Genomic DNA, 19,175 nt, shown 5'->3' on the forward strand with positions numbered 1-19,175 from the left:
ACTTACCCCCCCAAAAAAAATTGCTTTTGAAAACGTCCATAGGAGCTGAAGATGAAATTGTGAACTTGGAAACAAAAACTTTCCTCTTAAGAAGATCGTTTAAAGAAAGAGCACTGTAAAAATATAAATAAATAAATAAAAAAGAAAGAGCATCGTTTCAATGGTTTAAAGGCAAATTGATTGCACAGCTGTAAACGACTTACAAGCATAGTTTGAACAAAGATTGTAAAACACTTTCACCCTCCTATATTTAATTTTAAAGACCCTCTTTCCACTCTCCCTAACATTGAAATGAAAGTTTTATAGCAAAAATAGCAATTTGAAGATTTGTATCTTGACTTCTTGATTAAATTTATGACATTGTTCAAATATGTAATATTAATACATTAGACTAGAGACGCATTTAAGCACATGATAATAGGTAATAAGTACATGTGAAAATGTGAAAGTGAATCCTTTTTTAAAAATATATAACAAATGATATATACATGCTTGTATAGAAGAACACAGTAAAATGTTCCATTCGAATTGGACATCTGTTACATTCTTTTCCTTCTTGGGATTTTCTCATTATCCTGAAGTTGAAGCCATCATATTTGTGCTGTGTCCTGATGTATCTGATAACCTTGCTGAGAAATATCATTCCGATTTCCATCACATCCTGGATTCTCACCTGCATACTCCCATGTACTTCTTCCTCAGCAACCTCTCCTTCCTGGATATCTGGTATACCTCTTCAGTGCTCACTCCAATGCTCGCAAAATGTTTTAGGGGACACCACCATTTCATTTTCAGGATATGCTTCTCAGATATCCTTCTTTCTTGCCATGGGCTCCACTGAGTGTGTGCTGCTTTCCATGATGGCCTATGACAGGTATGTGGCCATCTGCCACCCCCTAAGATAACCTCTTAGGAGGGTGACTGGGAGGGTCTGCGTGGAAATTGCAGTTGGCTCCTGGGTAACAGGCTGCCTCACTGCCCTGGTGGAAACAGCACCTGTGCTGAAGCTGCCTCTCTGTGATCATAGTATCATTAATCATTTTCCGTGTGAAATCCTGGCTGCCCTGAAGACAGCTTGCATCGATACCTCCATGGTACAGTTCACAGTGCTGGTGATCAGTGTCCTCCTTCTTCCCATACCAATGCTACTCATCCTTATTGTTTATGCTTTTATCCTCTCCAACATTCTGAGAATCAGTTCTGTGGGTGGTCGAAGCAAAGTCTTTTCAACATGGGCAGCCCACCTGCCTGTACAGGGTGGCTCTTTCCTATGGGACAGCTCTCTCCGTGTACCTGACGCCCTCTGCTGTAAATTCATGGGAAGTGGATAAATTCATGGCTTTGGTATATGCTGGATTAACTCCCATGTTCAATCTTATTATCTATAGTCTATGGAACAAAGACGTAAAAGAAGCTGTGAAAACTTGCTGATTGAAAATCATTTTAGGATCATCTTAATGTCTGTCATCAAATAATAGGAGAATAAACACACTTTTCTGGACAATCTACAACATTATCTTGAAAACTGCATAATAGTTAATATAACATAAAACTCTTGAGAAGAATCATTTGGATTAGGAGTTTGCCATCAGGTTCTCTGTCCTGATTTGCCTTATAAACAAAACTTTTTGCATAAAATTCATTTACACAGAACTAATTTGGCTTTGATGGAAATACTTAGCATTTAATAAGCATCAGCATAACATCAAAATTAAATGGTTGCCTATGTAAGCTCAGTGTCCAGATGTGGCATAATCATGGAAATACCTGGTTTAATAAGAATGTCAAACTTTAAGACTGGTAAATTTTCAAATTTTCTTTTCTTTTTTTTCTATTTTTCAATTACTTGCTTTTATCTCTAGATTTAAAATGAATAGATATTTTAAATCAGTGTGTATATAACTCAAGGCATATTCATACAATGTTATTTATAAAACTATCAACTTTAGAATTCTTCCTAGCCTCCCTAGTGTTAAAAATGTGAAAATATATGATTTTTAGATTTGACAAAACATAATTTTGCTTATTTTTATATGTGTTGGGTGAATAACTATTTGTACTTATAAAATTTGCAAAATAAGGTTTTGCATAATTTTAATGCTGTGTATGAGGTAGCATAAAGGTGAAACAATTATAGGGGTTCTAATTGTATAATTGAGTATAAGGTCAGAATGTTTTCATATTGTGTTTTTTGAAGTCTCTGTGAATTAATTGATACATGCGTCCACAGTGTTATTTTTAAAGTATGTTGAATAATTGACCCCTGAAGGAGAAGATAGATAAACCTTACCCTGTAGTAATTACATTGTAAAAGAAACTATTAATGTAAGCATATTGTAGAAAATGATTCATGAATACACTTAATATGTGAGGACAAAATTAAGTAAATTAGAATTTTGTCATTAATGCAAATTGATGTTTTGCTTTTACATCTTCAGTGAAGCTAGGGAATAATGAGGCCAATGGACACACATCACCTTCTGCTTATCATAGAAACTTGCTTGGATTTCTGTGAATGATGGCTTTATCCTATAGAAAAGGTATTACTTGATACTAGAAATATGATCTCCTTGGGCCTCAGGCTTACAAAAGATGACATGATCATAGGTAATTATCAGCTGAGCATATTGGCACACATCTGTTATACCAGTAATGAGCCTTCAGGTGCATTCATCTTTGAAATGGAAGAACAAAAACGGCTTAGGTTCCAAACATCTGGAGAAGCTTCCCATTCAACAAAAAGGGCCAGGATGTGCAGAGTCTCTAACATAAGGGACAGGATCGTCTCAGAAATCCTGAAGTAGATGCTTTATTTCCTGTGAACCTGATGACAGCAATCCATGAACTAGAGGACTCAAGAGAAATATGAAGTGTAAAGTACAAAAGATAAGAAGCTACTCTAATCTTGTCAGTGAAGTAAGCAAGGTGAACCTCTTTTAGAGAGTTTTGCTAAGGAAGGTGATCAATGCCACTGGGGACCCAGTGATGGTAAAAAAAAAAAAAAATCTTTAGAAACAAAGGTTTCTATTCCTAGGCCATAACAGTAGACAAAGCTAAACAGAGCTATAACATGCACAAAAAAATGTATATAAATACATTTCTATCTATTCTATTTATATTTATCTATAAGATGAAAAAACATATACTAATGTGTATAATTGCAATAGATTTTATCCTCATTTTTTGATATATATATATATATATATATATATATGTCTTTTCTGAAAATAAGAAACTTGGCATCAATTACCTCAAATATATTTCCTTTAGTCTGACTGTATGTGGTCCATCTCCCATTGCTACTGCTTTATCACCTACACTGGTTTATGTGTGGTGACACAACTTTGAGCTATAATTTTCAATCCAGACCTTCTCTGAGAAGCTAGGCTATTATTATCTGTTGTCAGAACTTGGCCTGGAATCTTAATTGCCACTCCCTTACCAGTTTTCTTTAGGATCATTTCCTTAATATTTATTTTGTGTCTAAATTCTGTTCCTTGGATCTCTGTCTAGACAATTCAATTTAAGAAAATGAGCTGGGCTCTTTTTGTTTTTCTAAATTTTCTAGATCAGAAAAAAAAAGTTACTTGGAACTTTTCTTATATCTACCTGTTATTTTCTATACTAAATTATGTTGAAAATACTTAAGAGCCAGTCACTTATGGCTGATGCTTATAATCCTAACTTCTCAGGAGGCTAAGATCTGAGGGTCCTGGTTTGAAGCCAGCGCTGGAAGACAAAACTGTGAGACTTTTATCTCTTTTAACCAGCCAAAGGTAGGAACTCCAGGTGTGGCTTAAGGGACAGTGTGCCAGCTATGAACAGAAAAGCCAAAGGAGAATGTGAAGCCTTGTTTTCAACTTCTATACTTGCACAAAGAAAATACAAAGAAAGAATTAAAAAATAAGAAAGATGGAAGGAAGACAGTCACACACACACACACACACACACACACACACACACACACACACACACAAAACAGCAAAAGTAAAAACTGTGACAATTTGTACAGATTCCTGGCCATTTTCAAGCGAATCTGCTTTGTCATGTGGTTGAAATTAGGTTTGGCCTAATTTCATTTAGGCCTAATGGCCTACATGTCATTCTAAGAGATGTAGTACAGTTTGAAATCTTTAGGGTTTGTGCTTGAAAGCTTATAAATCTCAAGAAATAATGAATTTACGGCAAGGTGAAATAGTTCTCTGGACAAAGAATGTAAGTGGTTTTTGGAGACTAACAGGTTTGTCTCTATTCTGCTCTCACTAGTGGTAAGATGTGGAATTGCAGCATGTCAGAGAGAACATTGTTCACTCCTGCTCTTGTGCTAGATGTTTTAAAGTCTGGGTTTTTTTTCGTTTTTTTATAAGTTTTATTGTGAAAATACTGGACAAAGGGGGGGGGGGGTTACAGTTATATGAGCAAGGTAATGAGTACACTTCTTATCAAGCATTGTTGCCTCCTCCTTTGTTTTTCCCCTACTATCCCTTCCCTCCCACTTCCACAACTACACTCCCTACCCACCCATCACCACCTCCCTATCCCCCCCACCCCTACCTAAATTGTAAAGTTCCTTGTTCAACAGTGTCTTGTACATCTCATTGTTACAGTGGTTCAACCTGTATCCCTATTTAAACATTTTTTGTTTTTTCCCTTCCCCTCCCCAAAGTATTCCGACATCAAATACAGTGAAAACAGGAGTTATACCATGGGTGAGGAACATACAAAAAACAACAACAAAAAAAATCACATGGTATCTTATAAATATGTTCAAAACAATAGCAAGAAGGAAAAAAACACTTGTGTCCTTATCTTGGGGTTCATTTCACTTAACATCATCTTATCTGGTCATATGTACATAGCTTTTGACCTTTTCTGCTTGTCCCAGACATATACTAGTTATTGAAAATAAGAGAAACCATAGGACCTATGTTTCTTTGGGCCTGGCTTAAAGTCTGTTTTACAATATGTACCATCACATAAAGAATAAATGTAAGGTGTCAACTTGTATTCAAGATTCTAAGGTACTGCATACAGGTGTCTTCTTCTGTCAGTATATTAAGAACAGCAGAGTTTGAGTTAACTCTGTCAATGGAAGTAGGAAGAAGCCTACATCTGGTTCCATCTTCAACAACCTTAAAATTACATTATGCTTTATCACACCACTGTTAGATTACAGGTTGTGGGTCATTTAATGACTTGGGAAATTGGAAATCCTTTCCATTGTGTATCAGGAAATGTTATTACTCTGGCTTTAATCTATTACCTATCCTAAACTAAGCATATATGAATCCATATTAGTGGCAAATAGCAAAGCAAAATCACCCACATTTCTTAAATTATACTCAGTATCTTGGTTAATGCAACTCTATACCTGCTCCCAGAAAGCTAAAAACATGTCGCAAGTGGATCAAGGTAATCTACAAATTACTGCCTACCAGAATATATCTAATATACTTTAAAGGAGACCATAAACTTAAGCATTCAATAGCCTAAAAGGTAAAGTGACTATTACTCATCCCCCAAAGCACAAAACATGAAAAAGAATAACAGATTCTGTATAAAAGCTAGGAAAGAAGAAGCATATTCAAAAATAAAAGATGATAAAATTAGCAGAAGAGTAATTATAAATTACTCAGAATTTAATGAAAAGTAAGAGACTAATGAGCTGAAAAGTTATTTACTATTATTTTGGGGGATGGAATATACAAATTGTGAAATGGAATGTCACTAGATGGGATGAAAAGCAGATTAAAGAGTGCTGATGGAAAATGCAAGTAAAGGCACAGCAAAAATTCATTAAAAAATAAAACAAGAGAAAATATCCCAAAAGGATAACAAATATTGTTCCCAGGACACCTAAGAAATTTATACAGATCAAAACATGTATCCTTGAAATCTCAGGAACCAAAGGGAGATGGATCACAGCATCAAAAGCTAGTATATGTTTCCCCTCCCCAATACAATCTGGATTTCTGCCATTTTGAAAATGAAGATTTGATTATTTTAGTATTTCCAATTATATATACACACACACACACACACACACACACACACACACACACACACACACACACATATATATATATATATATATACCTGAGTATCTTATTAAACTTAATTTTTAGCAGGTCTGAGTAGAGCCTGTAACTCTTCATTTCTATTGAAGTGCCAGGGAAAGATGGGCAGTAGGTGGAGTGTCATGTTTTGAGTAGTTAGTTGTTAATTTACCAGTTGTGTAAATTGGCAGATAATTCAGATTTTTTTTCTGATGCAATAGGTTTTCTTTATGTTATGTGGACTTGTTTAACAATGTGGAAAATCACTAAAGACATTTTCTAGCAGGCTTCAGGGCCACATCATGCTGTTCAAGGTACTTCAGAAAATAAGTACTATTAAAATACAAATATCATAAACTCTCCCCCACTATCACATGTGTGCAATATTACTAATAACTTCATCACAAGCCTATTGGCATCCAAGTAAAGGCAGGAAAAGTATGATGCATCATGTCAGCATCACAGTGATTATTTTCAGTGACAGAAACCAGAAAAATACCATGAAAGTGTTTGATGTATATCATAGGGTCAGAATGAATATTTTTAAGGATGCCCAGAAAGATGTTAATGAGAAATAAGTTAAGAGAGAGTTCTGAAACAATTTCAGTTCTAGACCAGATCTGGAAAAAGTCAAAATGGAAGAGAGAAAGGGAGAATTGGAATGTTCCAGAAGAAACAGCCTGAACATCATTTAAAAGTAGCAGATTCATAGCACCTACTTTGCTGCGGATGAATGAAAGGTTAACATGATAGGTGTATATGAAGGTTCTACTGTCAGAAAAAATGACATTTTTAAATAGGAAGAGCCACATTATTAGAAACAGAAATCTTGTGTTTAGAGGACCTTACCTGCCCTCCAGAGGTGACATAACGCAATTTGATTTTAATAGTTTCTTCTGAACAGATATATATGTGACATGTACAAGTAAGATGGCTAGATTAGCTGGATCATTAGCAATTACCACTTGGGACATACATAAACCTAGTCTTTTCATAACTGCTACCAGTTCTTAGGTTAATTAGCTCAACTTTCTATCTAAAACTCAGTTTATTGTGTGACAGGGGTGGGAAAATTTTCTCTGAGATGTGTAATTTCATGGAATCAGAAGCCAAACTAGAGAGAGTTTCTCACTTTAAAAATTATTTAAGTAATACCAAGTTGAAGGAGAGGTACAAATGAGAGAATATTACATCCCCAAACATGAAATGAGAAAATTGAGTCTAAAACCAATTTTTAATTTTATTTATTCGGACTGAAGCCAGAAATGCCTCCACTTTTGTTTATTTAGAGGAAAAAATTTATTAAAATAACTTTTATTTCATATGTGCCCAGTACTGCTCTTGAAATTAATTCTCTTAGCTGCATTCACATGGCTAATAAACAAAGGGAAAACCCAAACCTCACTTTCTTTCCACATGCGTTATGACCTAGAGGAAGCACTGACAAATGTACACAAATTTTGTGTCAGCAACAGAGAATGGCCAAAGAATTCCACAGGTAAATGGAGATCAAAAAGGCAAATATTAACTGTAACATTACCAATGTACAGGAAGAAGAGTTAGATCATGAAGACTTAACTTTTCACCAGAAAGGAAGACTCAGGATCCTAGTTTTCTTTTACTTTTGTACTGTAAATTTAATTTAACATAAATATATCTACATAGATCCATTTTTTCACAAATGACACTTTCAGAATTTTTAATGGTATAAGAGTGTTGCATTTTGTATATATCCCATTTTTATGTATCTATACCTGACACTCAAATTCTTTCCATTTCTTATTATAAAAAATGCTTTAATGTACGTGCGAGTTCCATGTATGTTTTCCATTTGTTCTGAATATATGTCCAGAAGTGAGATTGATGGATTCTATCATAGTTCTATTTGTATTTCTTGGCGCATTTTTCAACAGTTTTCAGTTATGATTGTCCTAACTCAGATTCCACTAATCATTTACAGAGATTCCCTTTACATCTTCACCAACACTGTTGATTTTTGTCACTTTCTATTTTTTGTCTTTTTGGATGCTAGCCATTTTTACTACAGAGAGACATTATTGCATTGTAACTTTGACTTTCCCCCATAGTTAGTAACTTTGAACCTGTTTTTGATACATGACTGCCCTTTAGGCCTATTGCCCATTTTTATTTCTTTTTTATTATCTTTATGTAGTTGTATGAGGGGGTTTAATGCAACATGTTCAGTTCATGAGTATAATGTGTCTTAGTCAATTGAGTTTGTTTGTTTAGTTGTCACTGAGGTTTGAGACCCATTTGTATATTCTGGATATTAACACTTTTCCAGATAGACAGTTTTAAACTATTTTCCTCCCATTCTGCACATTATCTCTTTCCTCTGCTGATGGCTTCCTTTGGTGTGCAATCATTTTGACTTCAAAACAATCCTATATGGTTATGTCTAGGGCTTGAGGCTCAAAGGGCAGGAGGAAGATGAGTGGAGAGAAAAAAGGTGAGAAAATGAAGTCCTAATATTCAAAGCACATAGGTGAAAAGGGATCCAGGTAATAAGGAGATGGATATAGTTGGAACAGTTGAGGTAAAGAATGATGGGAGGGGGCTGGGAAGGTGGCTCCACGGTACAGTGCTTGCCTCGCATGCATGAGACCCTGGATTCGATTCCTCAGCACCACATAAACAGAAAAGGCCTAAGTAGTACTGTGGCTCAAGTGATAAAGCACTATCCTTGAGCTGAAGAGTTGAGGGACAGTGCCCAGGCCTAGAGTTCAAGCCCCATGATCAACAAAAATAAAGGAAGAATGATGGAAGGGGTGACACTGATTGAGATGCACTATACTCATAAACTGACATGTTGAATTGAAATCTTTTTGTATACTACATAAAGATTGTTTTTTGTCTATCCTGGAGCTTGAACTCTGGGCCTGAGCGCTATCCTTGAACTCTTCAGCTCAAGGCCATTGCTCTACTACTTGAACCACAGTGCCACTTCTGGTTTTCTGGCAGTTGATTGGAGATAGTCTGGTAGGGGAAAAACGAAGGAGGAGGTAACAATGCTCGATAGGAAATGTACTCATTATTTTACTCATGAAACTATAACCCCTCTGAACACCATTTTTACAATAAAAAACATTTTTTAAAAAAAGAACCCATAAAAAATGTGCAGACGCTTTGAACTGTGATCCTCAGATCTCAGCCTCCTGAACAGCTAGGATTACAGGCGTGAGCCACCAGCAGCTAGCTATAAAGATAGCAGAGAGAGAGAGAGAGAGAGAGAGAGAGAGAGAGAGAGAGGGAGAGAGGGAGGAAGGAAGGAAGGAAGGAAGGAAGGGAGGAAGGAAGGGAGGGAGGGAGGGGGGAGGGAGGGAGGAAGGGAGAGAGAGAGAAAGAAAAGAAAAGAAAGAAAGAAAGAAATACAGAGAAAACATTCAGGACACTGAAATGAGCAAGAATTTTCCAGACAAGATTCCCAAGTCATACACAGGAAACAAAACATAGACAATCCTACATAGACATGTAGGATTATGATGTTAGTAGTTTTAATTGTGAATGAAAGGTATCATTATAAGGTATTCAGATCTCGTACTTAAAATAATTGATTATATCCACCCCCTACTAGAACTAAATTCTTTTTTGCTTAATATTTATGTCAGCATTCTAAATTAAAGGTAGGTTCATAGAACAATGTTTGATTCCACAGATATGGAAGAGAAATGCTTGTTATGTAACAGGTGTAATTGCTCCCCAATTTCCACAGGAATTTGAAGTTGGAGAGAAGGATTTGTAGTGTGAAGATCTTCTGGTATGACAGGAACAGAGTCCTACAGACCCAATTAAAGTGGTGCTAAGAATATATTGTGAACAAAAATTCAGTGAGAAAATACTATTTTCTTGCCCTTGTGACTTTTGACAGAGGGAAAGGTCCACACAACTAACTTTAGGTAATATGAGAGGTTTCTAGTTTAAAATGTATCTACCAAAGCAAAGTTAACTCAAGAATCTTAATAACTTAAACAATGACAAAAACAAAACACTATCATTTTTAAAAAAAGATCTAGACATTATGAATGGAAACAGATACTTGCTGTGAATTAAATTCGTTACCTTTAACATTTTGGCTGACATTTTCTTTGCTCTTTTGTTAAGTTTATTTCATACAAGATGCCATGCACAATCTTTATTGGACTGAAAAGAAATTCAAATCAACAATATAATAAATAATTCCTGGAGGAGGAGGAAAGTGATGATAGGGGAAAAACAAAGGAAGAGGCAACAATGCTTGATAGGAAATGTACTCTACACTGCTTATGTAACTGTAACCTCTCTTTACAGTATTTTTACAATAAAAATGTACAAAAAATAAACAATTCCATAGGCAAAAGTGAATCTGTATGTCAAGATCACAAGATTTTTACATCTATATCAAATGATTTGGGGAATAAATTCAGATAAATTGATTCAATATTAAAGTGTTTTAGTTAAATCTACTCAGTTATTGTATAAATGTTACTATTTAGATTATGACCCAATGTTAATAGATTATTATTGTAATAGTTACACTATGACTAAAATTTTCCAATCAATGTCACATTACTGTAAAGCACAGATTCTGAAAAACAGTAATTAACTTAAAATATCAAGAGCAATATCTATGAAAGCATGTAAACAAAAACAAACACGTTCTACAAATTACAATATGTATTCATTAAATACTAGCAGAAATATGTCAAGATTTTTTATATTGTAAGATTATAGAAGTCTAGAATCACAAAAGTGTGAAGTAATTAAAACTCCTTTCCACAAATAGAGAGGAATGATAAAATATTCTGATTGCTAATATTTTTCTTAAGAAGAATGAAAAGGAATCAGATAATGACAATAATGATACCACATATATTTTAAATATGGAAGAATGGAAGAATCATATCATCTAAACGTGTAAGTTTTATTTAACTACATAGGACCCCTACATTAAGTTTAAGTTATGAGGTATGTTTGAGGAGACATAATTAAAGTATGACATCTTTGCCTATTATAAAACTTCCCTGAGTTTAGAAAAGAACTAACACAAATGGAAATCTTTATGCTCCTTTTGAAATGGCCTCTTAGAGACCAAAGATGAGAGGAAATGGAGGCATTCAACCAACACAATGAAGTATGGACCAAAATTTAAAGAAAATTAGAGTTTTCAATGGATGATGTGTGGTGGGGATGTAGGAAAGGCATAGACTGCTCAAATGCCACAATGATGAGCCTTTGTCAAAAGCATGGTGGATCAACATCAATATTATCCAATCCAGAGGAGAGAAACCTGCAGCTGTAGACGCTCTACAGTCACAATGCTCCATCTACTGTGGTAAAGTACCCCAAGACAGGGACACGAGTATTTTTTTTCTTGCTTGCTATTGTTTTTAACGTACTTATAATGCACTATGCGATTCTTTTGTTTCTTTTATATGTTCTTCCCCCACAGTATAACTGGTTTTTACTGGATTTGATGCTGGTGTTCTTCAGCTTGTATATACATTTTTGTAATTTGGGGAGGGGAAGGGATATAGCAGAATGCTTAAATGGAGATGCAGGTTGACACATTGTGACAACAAGATGTACGGGACACTATGTTGAAAACAAACTTTACAATGTCAGGGTGGGGGGTCGGGAGAAGTTGGGGAGGTGGGGAGGGAAGTGATGGTAGGGGGAACAAAGGAAGAGGTAACAATGCTCGCTACAAAATGTACTCATTACCCTACTCATGTAATATGACCCCTCTGTACAATATTTTACAATAAATATATATATATATATAATAGAAAAATCAAAAGCTTAAAAAAAGAAAAACAACTGCAAGATTTAGATCATTTAGGTAGATTCTGATCATTTAGGTAGAAAGCTGGGTAAACCTGAAGGAAGTCGATTGACAAAGTGTGGATGGAGCAGATGAATAGTGAGGTAGGTTGATGAGGTTCTAAAACAAATAGAAAAGAGGAAAACTGTACGGAAAAGTGATGTAAAGCCTCAGCAATCATAAATAGGCTAAGAAATCATGGGCATGGTGGATGGGGTAGCTCATCACTGGTCTCCTAAATAAGGATTCACAGAAAAAGCAACATTTACCTCTGCATTTTAACTCACTGAAGAAGAGTAAGAACTGAGTTCACTTTCCCAACTGCTCGCTGTTTTTAGCGCCCTTTCTGAGCCTGTGAGAACAATTCAGAAAGATCTGAGATGTTGATATCCCTTTTTGGCTAATAATGTGGGCCTTCTTCCTTCTTGACTAGTTCTGCTAATCTGTACCCTCAAGGGTTCATCAAGTTATACCACATTCAGACCTACAACAGAACCTCCACAATCTTTTCTGTGTTGTCTAGGGACAGGAGTGAACCGCTTCCCACCAATTATCTTACAGTCTATTATTTTTTTCTCATGTGCCTACCTTTACTTTATGAAGATATTGGAGAAGCAGCAAAGGAAAGTGAGGTTAGGATTAATGGTGAACATCTTGGAACAGATATCTGGCTCTTCTAGTGATTAGCTGACAGTGAAAGAGGTGTTAGATTTAGTAGTATATTTCATTCCTCAATGTTGAGTCTAAGCTTCAATTGTGATTTTTTTGGACAGTATGAGACTGATATTATGCTAGCAAGTTTCCAACTTATTTAAACTTGAAATGACACTAGAATCAGCTTTGTTCATTTATTGGGAGTGAAGATCACCATGGCTTAGAAGAAATGAATAATCAACCCAAAACCCATTTAGGTAGTTTGGAGGCTTGAAGGGTTTGTACCCTTGTCTCTTCATTTCCAATGCTCACATGTAGTTGTTTTCCACTGTTGCTGTGTGGTTCATCAGAAACACTTATTTCAGATATATCACAGGATAGAATGCTAATGGAATCCCAAGTGTTTGTAAGATCTAGGGCAAGATTTACTACAAAGTTTATAGCAAACTATAGTCTATTTCTACTATTCTACCTGAGCAAGGCTACTGAAGGCAAAAACAATATCTCTTACTAACCAGGTTTTCTCAAAAAAATTCTCATTGACTTTTCTCTGAGTCCACTTTTGTACAAGTTACACAGAGACATGAATGTCCTGATGCTGTTATTTAAGTGGTTTTTGTTTCAGTATATATTTTATAGCAGCTTTGACATCATTATTCCTCAAGCTATAGATTATAGGATTCAGCATGGGAGTCACAACTCCATAAAATAAAGAAATGACCTTATCTGCAGTTTGAAACTTTTCTTCCCCAGTTGGGTCTTGAGACTTGGGTTTTGCATACATAGAGAAGATAGTACCGTAAAATATGATCACAACAGTCAGATGAGCTGAGCAGGTAGAAAAGGCCTTACGTCTCCCTGTGGCTGTGTTCATTCTCAAGATAGTGAACAGAATGAACATATAGGAGAAAAAAATGACCAACAGTGGAAGAACCAGAAAGGCCATATTTGATATCATCATGGTAATAACATTGAGGAATATGTCAGCACAAGCTAGCTTAAGGACAGCTAAGACCTCACAAGTAAAATGATTGATAATATTATTCCCACAGAAAGGCAATCGCATGGCAAGAGACGTTTGCACAACTGAATTGGTTCCACCACAGAGCCATGACACAGAAGCCATCACTACATACACCTCTCTGCTCATGATGATGGGGTATCTCAGAGGATTGCAGATGGCCACATAACGATCAAAAGCCATCATGCCCAGAAGCAAGCATTCGGTTGATCCCATTGCAAATCCAAAGAACATCTGCACTGTGCATCCAGAGAAGGAAATGTTCCTTTTCTTGGAGATTAAGCTCACCAGTGTTGAGGGAACAGAAGAAGTTGTATAGCAGATATCGAGGAAAGAGAGGTTTCCCAGAAAGAAGTACATGGGAGTGTGAAGACGGGAGTCCAAGATGCATGCTACGATCAGAACACCATTACCAATTAGAATCACGAGGTACATCACCAGGACCAGAACAAAATAGATGATTTCAGTCTTTGGATACCCAGAAAAACCCAAAAGAAGAAATTCTGACACAAATGTTTGATTACTTTGATCCATGTCATTCACTTAGGATTCAATCAAAGACTTTACATAAAATATGCCCACTGCAAAGAAATGGTACAAGCTACCTGAAACATCATTTTTAGGTTTTAGAAGTGTCTTGCTTGAAGCTCTAACAATAATTCTTGTCTCAATAATTCTTGTCTGAAGCTCTAACAATGTTCTCTTCAATAACATGCATTATTAGAATGCAATGAATTTAGAATGCATTGAAGTATCTAAGCATGATTACTAATTTATGTACAACTAACCATGAACAGACATATATACAGAAGTAACCTTTCTTAATGCTGAGAACTACATTCAGTAATTGATGGTTCTAACACTCATGGCCAATTGCCAATTTAAAGTCCGATTTATTTTGTTCCAAAAGAAGCAGTTGAGGGAAAATATTTACTCACCAAGGATTAGAGTTTTGATTGGTAACTAGTCAATTTAGTTGAATCTTTTACCAATATTTAATCATTATAAATTGAAAAGCAGCACCTGAAATTTAATAGCAGGTTCAAGGTATAGTTAGTTATAGACTTCATATTTCAGTCCATCCAGTATCTTGTGTGATTGTTCCTTTGGTAAGACCATTGCATACAAACAGGATAGAGAAATCTAGGAGAACATTGAATAAACTCCAGCTTATTCTTCAGCTTCAAATTTCATCTTGATAATTTACTGGTTTAAAGCCAACCTGAAAATAGTAAGAATGTTTCTAAATTTCATAGAAACATTCATACAGTTGTACATAAACTACTATATGTCTTTCTAAATATAAATTCTTTATATTATCACCATTTTTCCACACACGAAAGACAGAACTTCACTGAGATTAATCAGGTAGTAAATAATAGAATTTGAAGCTAAGCTCTTTGACATAGCTTGTGTCAGTTCAAGGTTACGATAATTTTCATGTCCATGCAAAGCATCTGGGGATATTGAAAAGCTTTAGATTCTGTTGTAGTGTTCCTTTTCCTAAGTGCTGCTGATAATGCTTAGGAAATCACTCTCCCTAGCACTGGAGGAGAAACACTTTCATAATACACACTGAGCTTGTAGCTTATAGATTCATTTCTCATTCAAACCAACATTCTTTCTTTCTTCCTATATAGATGAGCGTAAGAACCTAGGAAAATTCAAGACGACAGTTCTTTAGGGTTTTACAAGATGCACCAGAATGACATCATATTGTTAAATAGTGAAAAAAAATGGACAGGATGCTTCAAAAACAGGGTAAAATCATATCAAACTACTCTGTATTCGTTTAGTTTGAGAATATTATTAGATGCTCACCTTGAAACCAATCATGTTCTAAGACTAGCAAGAATAAATAAAATCATTCATGTAAATTGTTTCCATTGTGGACTTCACAGTTGGCTACTAGGAGCATAGGGGAATCTCATATGGATATATGTTACAGTTATATTTTCCTACTGAATCTTAGGCTAAAATAAGAAACTTTTTCAAAAGAAAGACATGTATAAGATTTAAGTCATATAAGTGAGAATCTACTACAATGTCCACCTTAAGCTGGACTTAAAAGTGTGGAGAGATTGGGGGAAAAAACTGGGAAGAGTAACATATGAAAGTGAAAAGTTGAGTCAAAATAAAGAGTAAGCAAATTAGCAGCTATCCATTTTTGACGAAGGACTTTTTTGAATAAGTATCATAGCATTCCTGAGAAATAAAGTCAATGTCAGGCCATGGAGAAAACCTCAAAGACAGAGGAGAGAATGTCACTGCTTTTGTGAGGAAAGGCCTGCCATTAGAAAGCCAAGTGCTAGAGCTGGAGGCATGGCAGAGTTGGTAAAGTGCTAGCCGGCAATCAAAAGCAGCAGAAGCCAAGTTCGGGTATTGATCAGAGACCTAAAAGAGAAAAAAAAAAAAAAAACGTACAGAGCTTTCCCATGTCTGATTTTAGCATTCCCCAAGCTGACATCATACAAGATGACACTACAAGAGTTTCTTTTTGTTGACTTGTTTTTTTTTTTAGCAGAAATGTAACTAAAAGAAATTAAGACATGGGCTGGGAAGATGGCTCCGTGGTAGAGTGCTTGCCTTGCATGCATGAGGTCCTGGGTTCAATTCCTCAGTACCACATAAGCAGAAAAAGCTGGAAGTGGTGCGGTGGCTCAAGTGGAAGAGCTCTAGCCTTGAGCTGAAGAGCTGAGGGACAGCACCCAGGCCCAAAGTTCAGGCCCCACGAATTACTAAGAAAAAAAAAAGAAATTAAGATATATATGGTATATATATGTATGTATATATGTGTGTGTGTGTGTATATATATATATGTATATATGTATACATGTGTGTGTATATATATATATATATATATATATATATATATATATATCAGTTAGCATGGTTGTCATTACTTACCAACTATGAAAGTTGCTCTTCCTGAAATCATCGTTGTGTTTGACTCTATAAATATTTAAATATTGAGGAAAAAAGGCAAATAAGGGAATACACATTCTCAGTCTTAGAAATGAAAAAAGTTAATCCCAAAAGAGATTGTTCCTTTTTATTTAATGAGTTTTAAAATAGAAGGAAGGAAGGAAGGAAGGAAGGAAGGAAGGAAGGAAGGAAGGAAGGAAGGAAGGAAGGAAGGAAGGAAGGAAGGAAGGAAGGAAAGAAGGAGGGAAGGAGGGATGGAGGGAAGGAGGGAGGGAGGGAAGGAGGGAAGGAGGGAAGGATGTTGGGAAAGAGGAAAGGAGAAGGGAGCCATGGAAGCAGAGAAGAAAATTGAAGAAGGTAGCATGAGAAGAAAGCAAGGAGGAAAAGAAGAAGGAATATATAATCATTTCATTGAATTAGCCACATTTTATGGTGGCATCTTACATGTCATATTTAGCTTAGAAATAGTTCTCTAGGATGAAGTCAAATTGATCCGAAGTCTATTCTTTTTACCTTACTATCTTTAGCAAAACCACATGTCAAAACATAGAATAATCAGCTCAAACCCTAGAAAAATTATAGAATCATGAAGATGCTCTAGACGTACTCACTCAACAGTGCTCAGAGAAAAGAAGCAATGATTTGACATTTATTCTATACTACTTCTTAGGATACCCAACATTCTCCCTCAGGTAGGGACCGGAAATTAGTTAAGAACACACTGAATAACAGACACCAGAAGATTCACTGCTCCTTCACTGCTCCAGTTCCAAATGCAAAATAAAGTAGCCAGACATGAAGTTCCCAGCACACAAGATCTTCCAGATCAGACTCCTTGGGGATCCAGACATGAGAAGCTTAATATCTTTCCTCCAAGACAAAGTGGCAGTGTACCTTAGGCTAGTTGAATTGCTTCTACTGACACTTCCTAGTCGGAAATTCCTTCACAATTCACAGTCAGTCAGTTTCTATAATGGAAAATGACTAAAGACACGGAAATCAACTTTTCTCTTGCTCGTCCCTTGATACCTGTATCTCTCACCCATCCTCTGATGCCTACATACAGTGTCTATACATAGTAAATAGGTTTTACTGAACCCATGGTTTACTCGCTAGGTTCTTAAACAGTTTCCTTGTGTGGTATTTGTGGATTCAGGTTGAGGGAAACTTAGTCCTCAAATTGTTCATTTCCAACAATATTTAATTTTAGCATCTTTCTGTAATTACAAACCACTGCCATCTGCTGTAAATAATCAGCAATGATGTCAGTAATCTCCGTGCACAGTGTACAGGGTCATTGAGTACTCTCTGGAGTTCCTCTTACATGGGTTTAACACAATTGGGAAGCACCTCAGACCAGAATCAAGGTTGTTTGGTTCTTCATAACTTAAGAGCTTGTTTTCTCATTTGTGGTAGTGATAAAATACTTATAACTTGTAGGGATATTTAAAAAGACTGTGGCCATAACTCTGGTGCCTCATGTCTATAATCCTAGCTACTCAAGAGGCAGAGATCTGACAATTATTTTTCAAGGCCAGCATAGGCAAGAAAGTCTGTAAGTGAGACTCTTTCCTCTAATTAACCAAGAGTCAGAAGTGGAGTTGTGGGTCAAGTGGTAGAGTGCTAATCTTAAATAAAAAAGCTTAGACACAACACCCAGAACTTGAGTTCAAGCCTCAGTAGAGGGACAAAAAAAAGAATAAAATAAATAAGAAATGACAACATATAGAAATTGCTTTAAGGATTACACATATTATACAAATAATAATTAATAAGAGTAATTTGGTAAAATAATTGATAACTACATTTCTTTAGGTTATTCAAAATGCATATTGACTAATAGCTGTAATTATAGATTGGGCTTCATTAAGTTCAATTATTGTGCTGTTTCTGGTATTCAAGACTCACCTTTGTAGTAATAAATTATTCTACCTCCTATAGAAACCACGTACATTTTCACAGTATTTATGTCAGCATACTGAATTATGGCCAGGTTTAACAAACAATTCTTGACTCCATAGATGTGGAAAAGAGAACATTTGTTATGCAACAGTTATCATAATTGTTCCCCAATTCCCAAAGCAATTTAAAGTTGGAGTGAGGACTCTGTAGGATAAACAAACTTCAGATGCAACAGGGACAGCATCCCACAGACGCCATTAAAATTGGTACTGTATATATATTGTGGCTGAACTGAAATGCTACAAGAAAATAACCATCACCTGACCTCATGACTTTTTGAAATGGGCCAGTGTCCACACGATAAACTAATATCAACAAGAAGAATGTTATATTGTACAAGGGGAGTTTTGTTGTAGCATTTACATATATGTAAACCTACTGCTGCTATCTGTCTTATTCCACTCCCCCATCCAAAACCAATTTCAATGTTCTTTTTCTCATATGTGCAGATAAATTACATGGATTACATTTATCTTCATTCGTCATTCTCCATTTGGCCTTTCTTCTTCCACTGACATACAAACCCAACAGATCCTGTTTTATTTTCCCCGTTATTCTTGTTTTTAAGTATGCCTCATCTGTACCAGAGAATTTACCATGGCATTTCAGGTGTGCATATATTCTATTTTGATCAAAATAAACCTCTCTACTGATCTCTCTTTTCCCTGTCCACAAATCATCTATTGATCAACTGCTTTCATTGAGAGTCCTCATGACATATAAGGTCATGGAGATT

General features: G+C 35.7%; 2 protein-coding genes across 2 annotated transcripts; one reads left to right on the forward strand and one right to left on the reverse strand.

Moving 5' to 3' along the window:
* Positions 1–514: 514 nt before the first annotated feature.
* On the forward strand, positions 515–1,475 carry LOC122120780 (olfactory receptor 13F1). The gene is given in 6 exon segments (XM_042695019.1): positions 515–606; positions 608–657; positions 660–762; positions 764–1,253; positions 1,255–1,420; positions 1,423–1,475. Coding segments are annotated over 6 exon segments (954 nt in total).
* A 9,322-nt stretch (positions 1,476–10,797) lies between these two features.
* Positions 10,798–14,131, reverse strand: LOC122124148 (olfactory receptor 13C4-like). The gene is made up of 2 exons (XM_042698845.1): positions 13,144–14,131; positions 10,798–10,886 (listed from the first exon to the last, which is right to left on the reverse strand). The coding sequence occupies exons 1-2, from the start codon at positions 14,084–14,086 to the stop codon at positions 10,798–10,800; spliced, it is 1,032 nt and encodes a 343-aa protein (XP_042554779.1). The 5' UTR covers positions 14,087–14,131.
* Positions 14,132–19,175: the final 5,044 nt, after the last annotated feature.

This window comes from Dipodomys spectabilis, unplaced genomic scaffold (genome assembly GCF_019054845.1).
Source record: "Dipodomys spectabilis isolate Male_0828 unplaced genomic scaffold, ASM1905484v1 ptg000006l, whole genome shotgun sequence".
Taxonomy (NCBI): domain Eukaryota; kingdom Metazoa; phylum Chordata; class Mammalia; order Rodentia; family Heteromyidae; genus Dipodomys; species Dipodomys spectabilis.

Coding starts and splice junctions, on each gene's coding strand:
- LOC122124148 (XM_042698845.1), bottom strand. CDS start 14,086: ATGGATCAAAGTAATCAAACATTTGTGTCAGAATTTCTTCTTTTGGGT. Junction 10,887..13,143: donor ATATATACTGAAACAAAAAC/CACTTAAATAAC, acceptor ATTCCTTTTCAT/TCTTCTTAAGAAAAATATTA.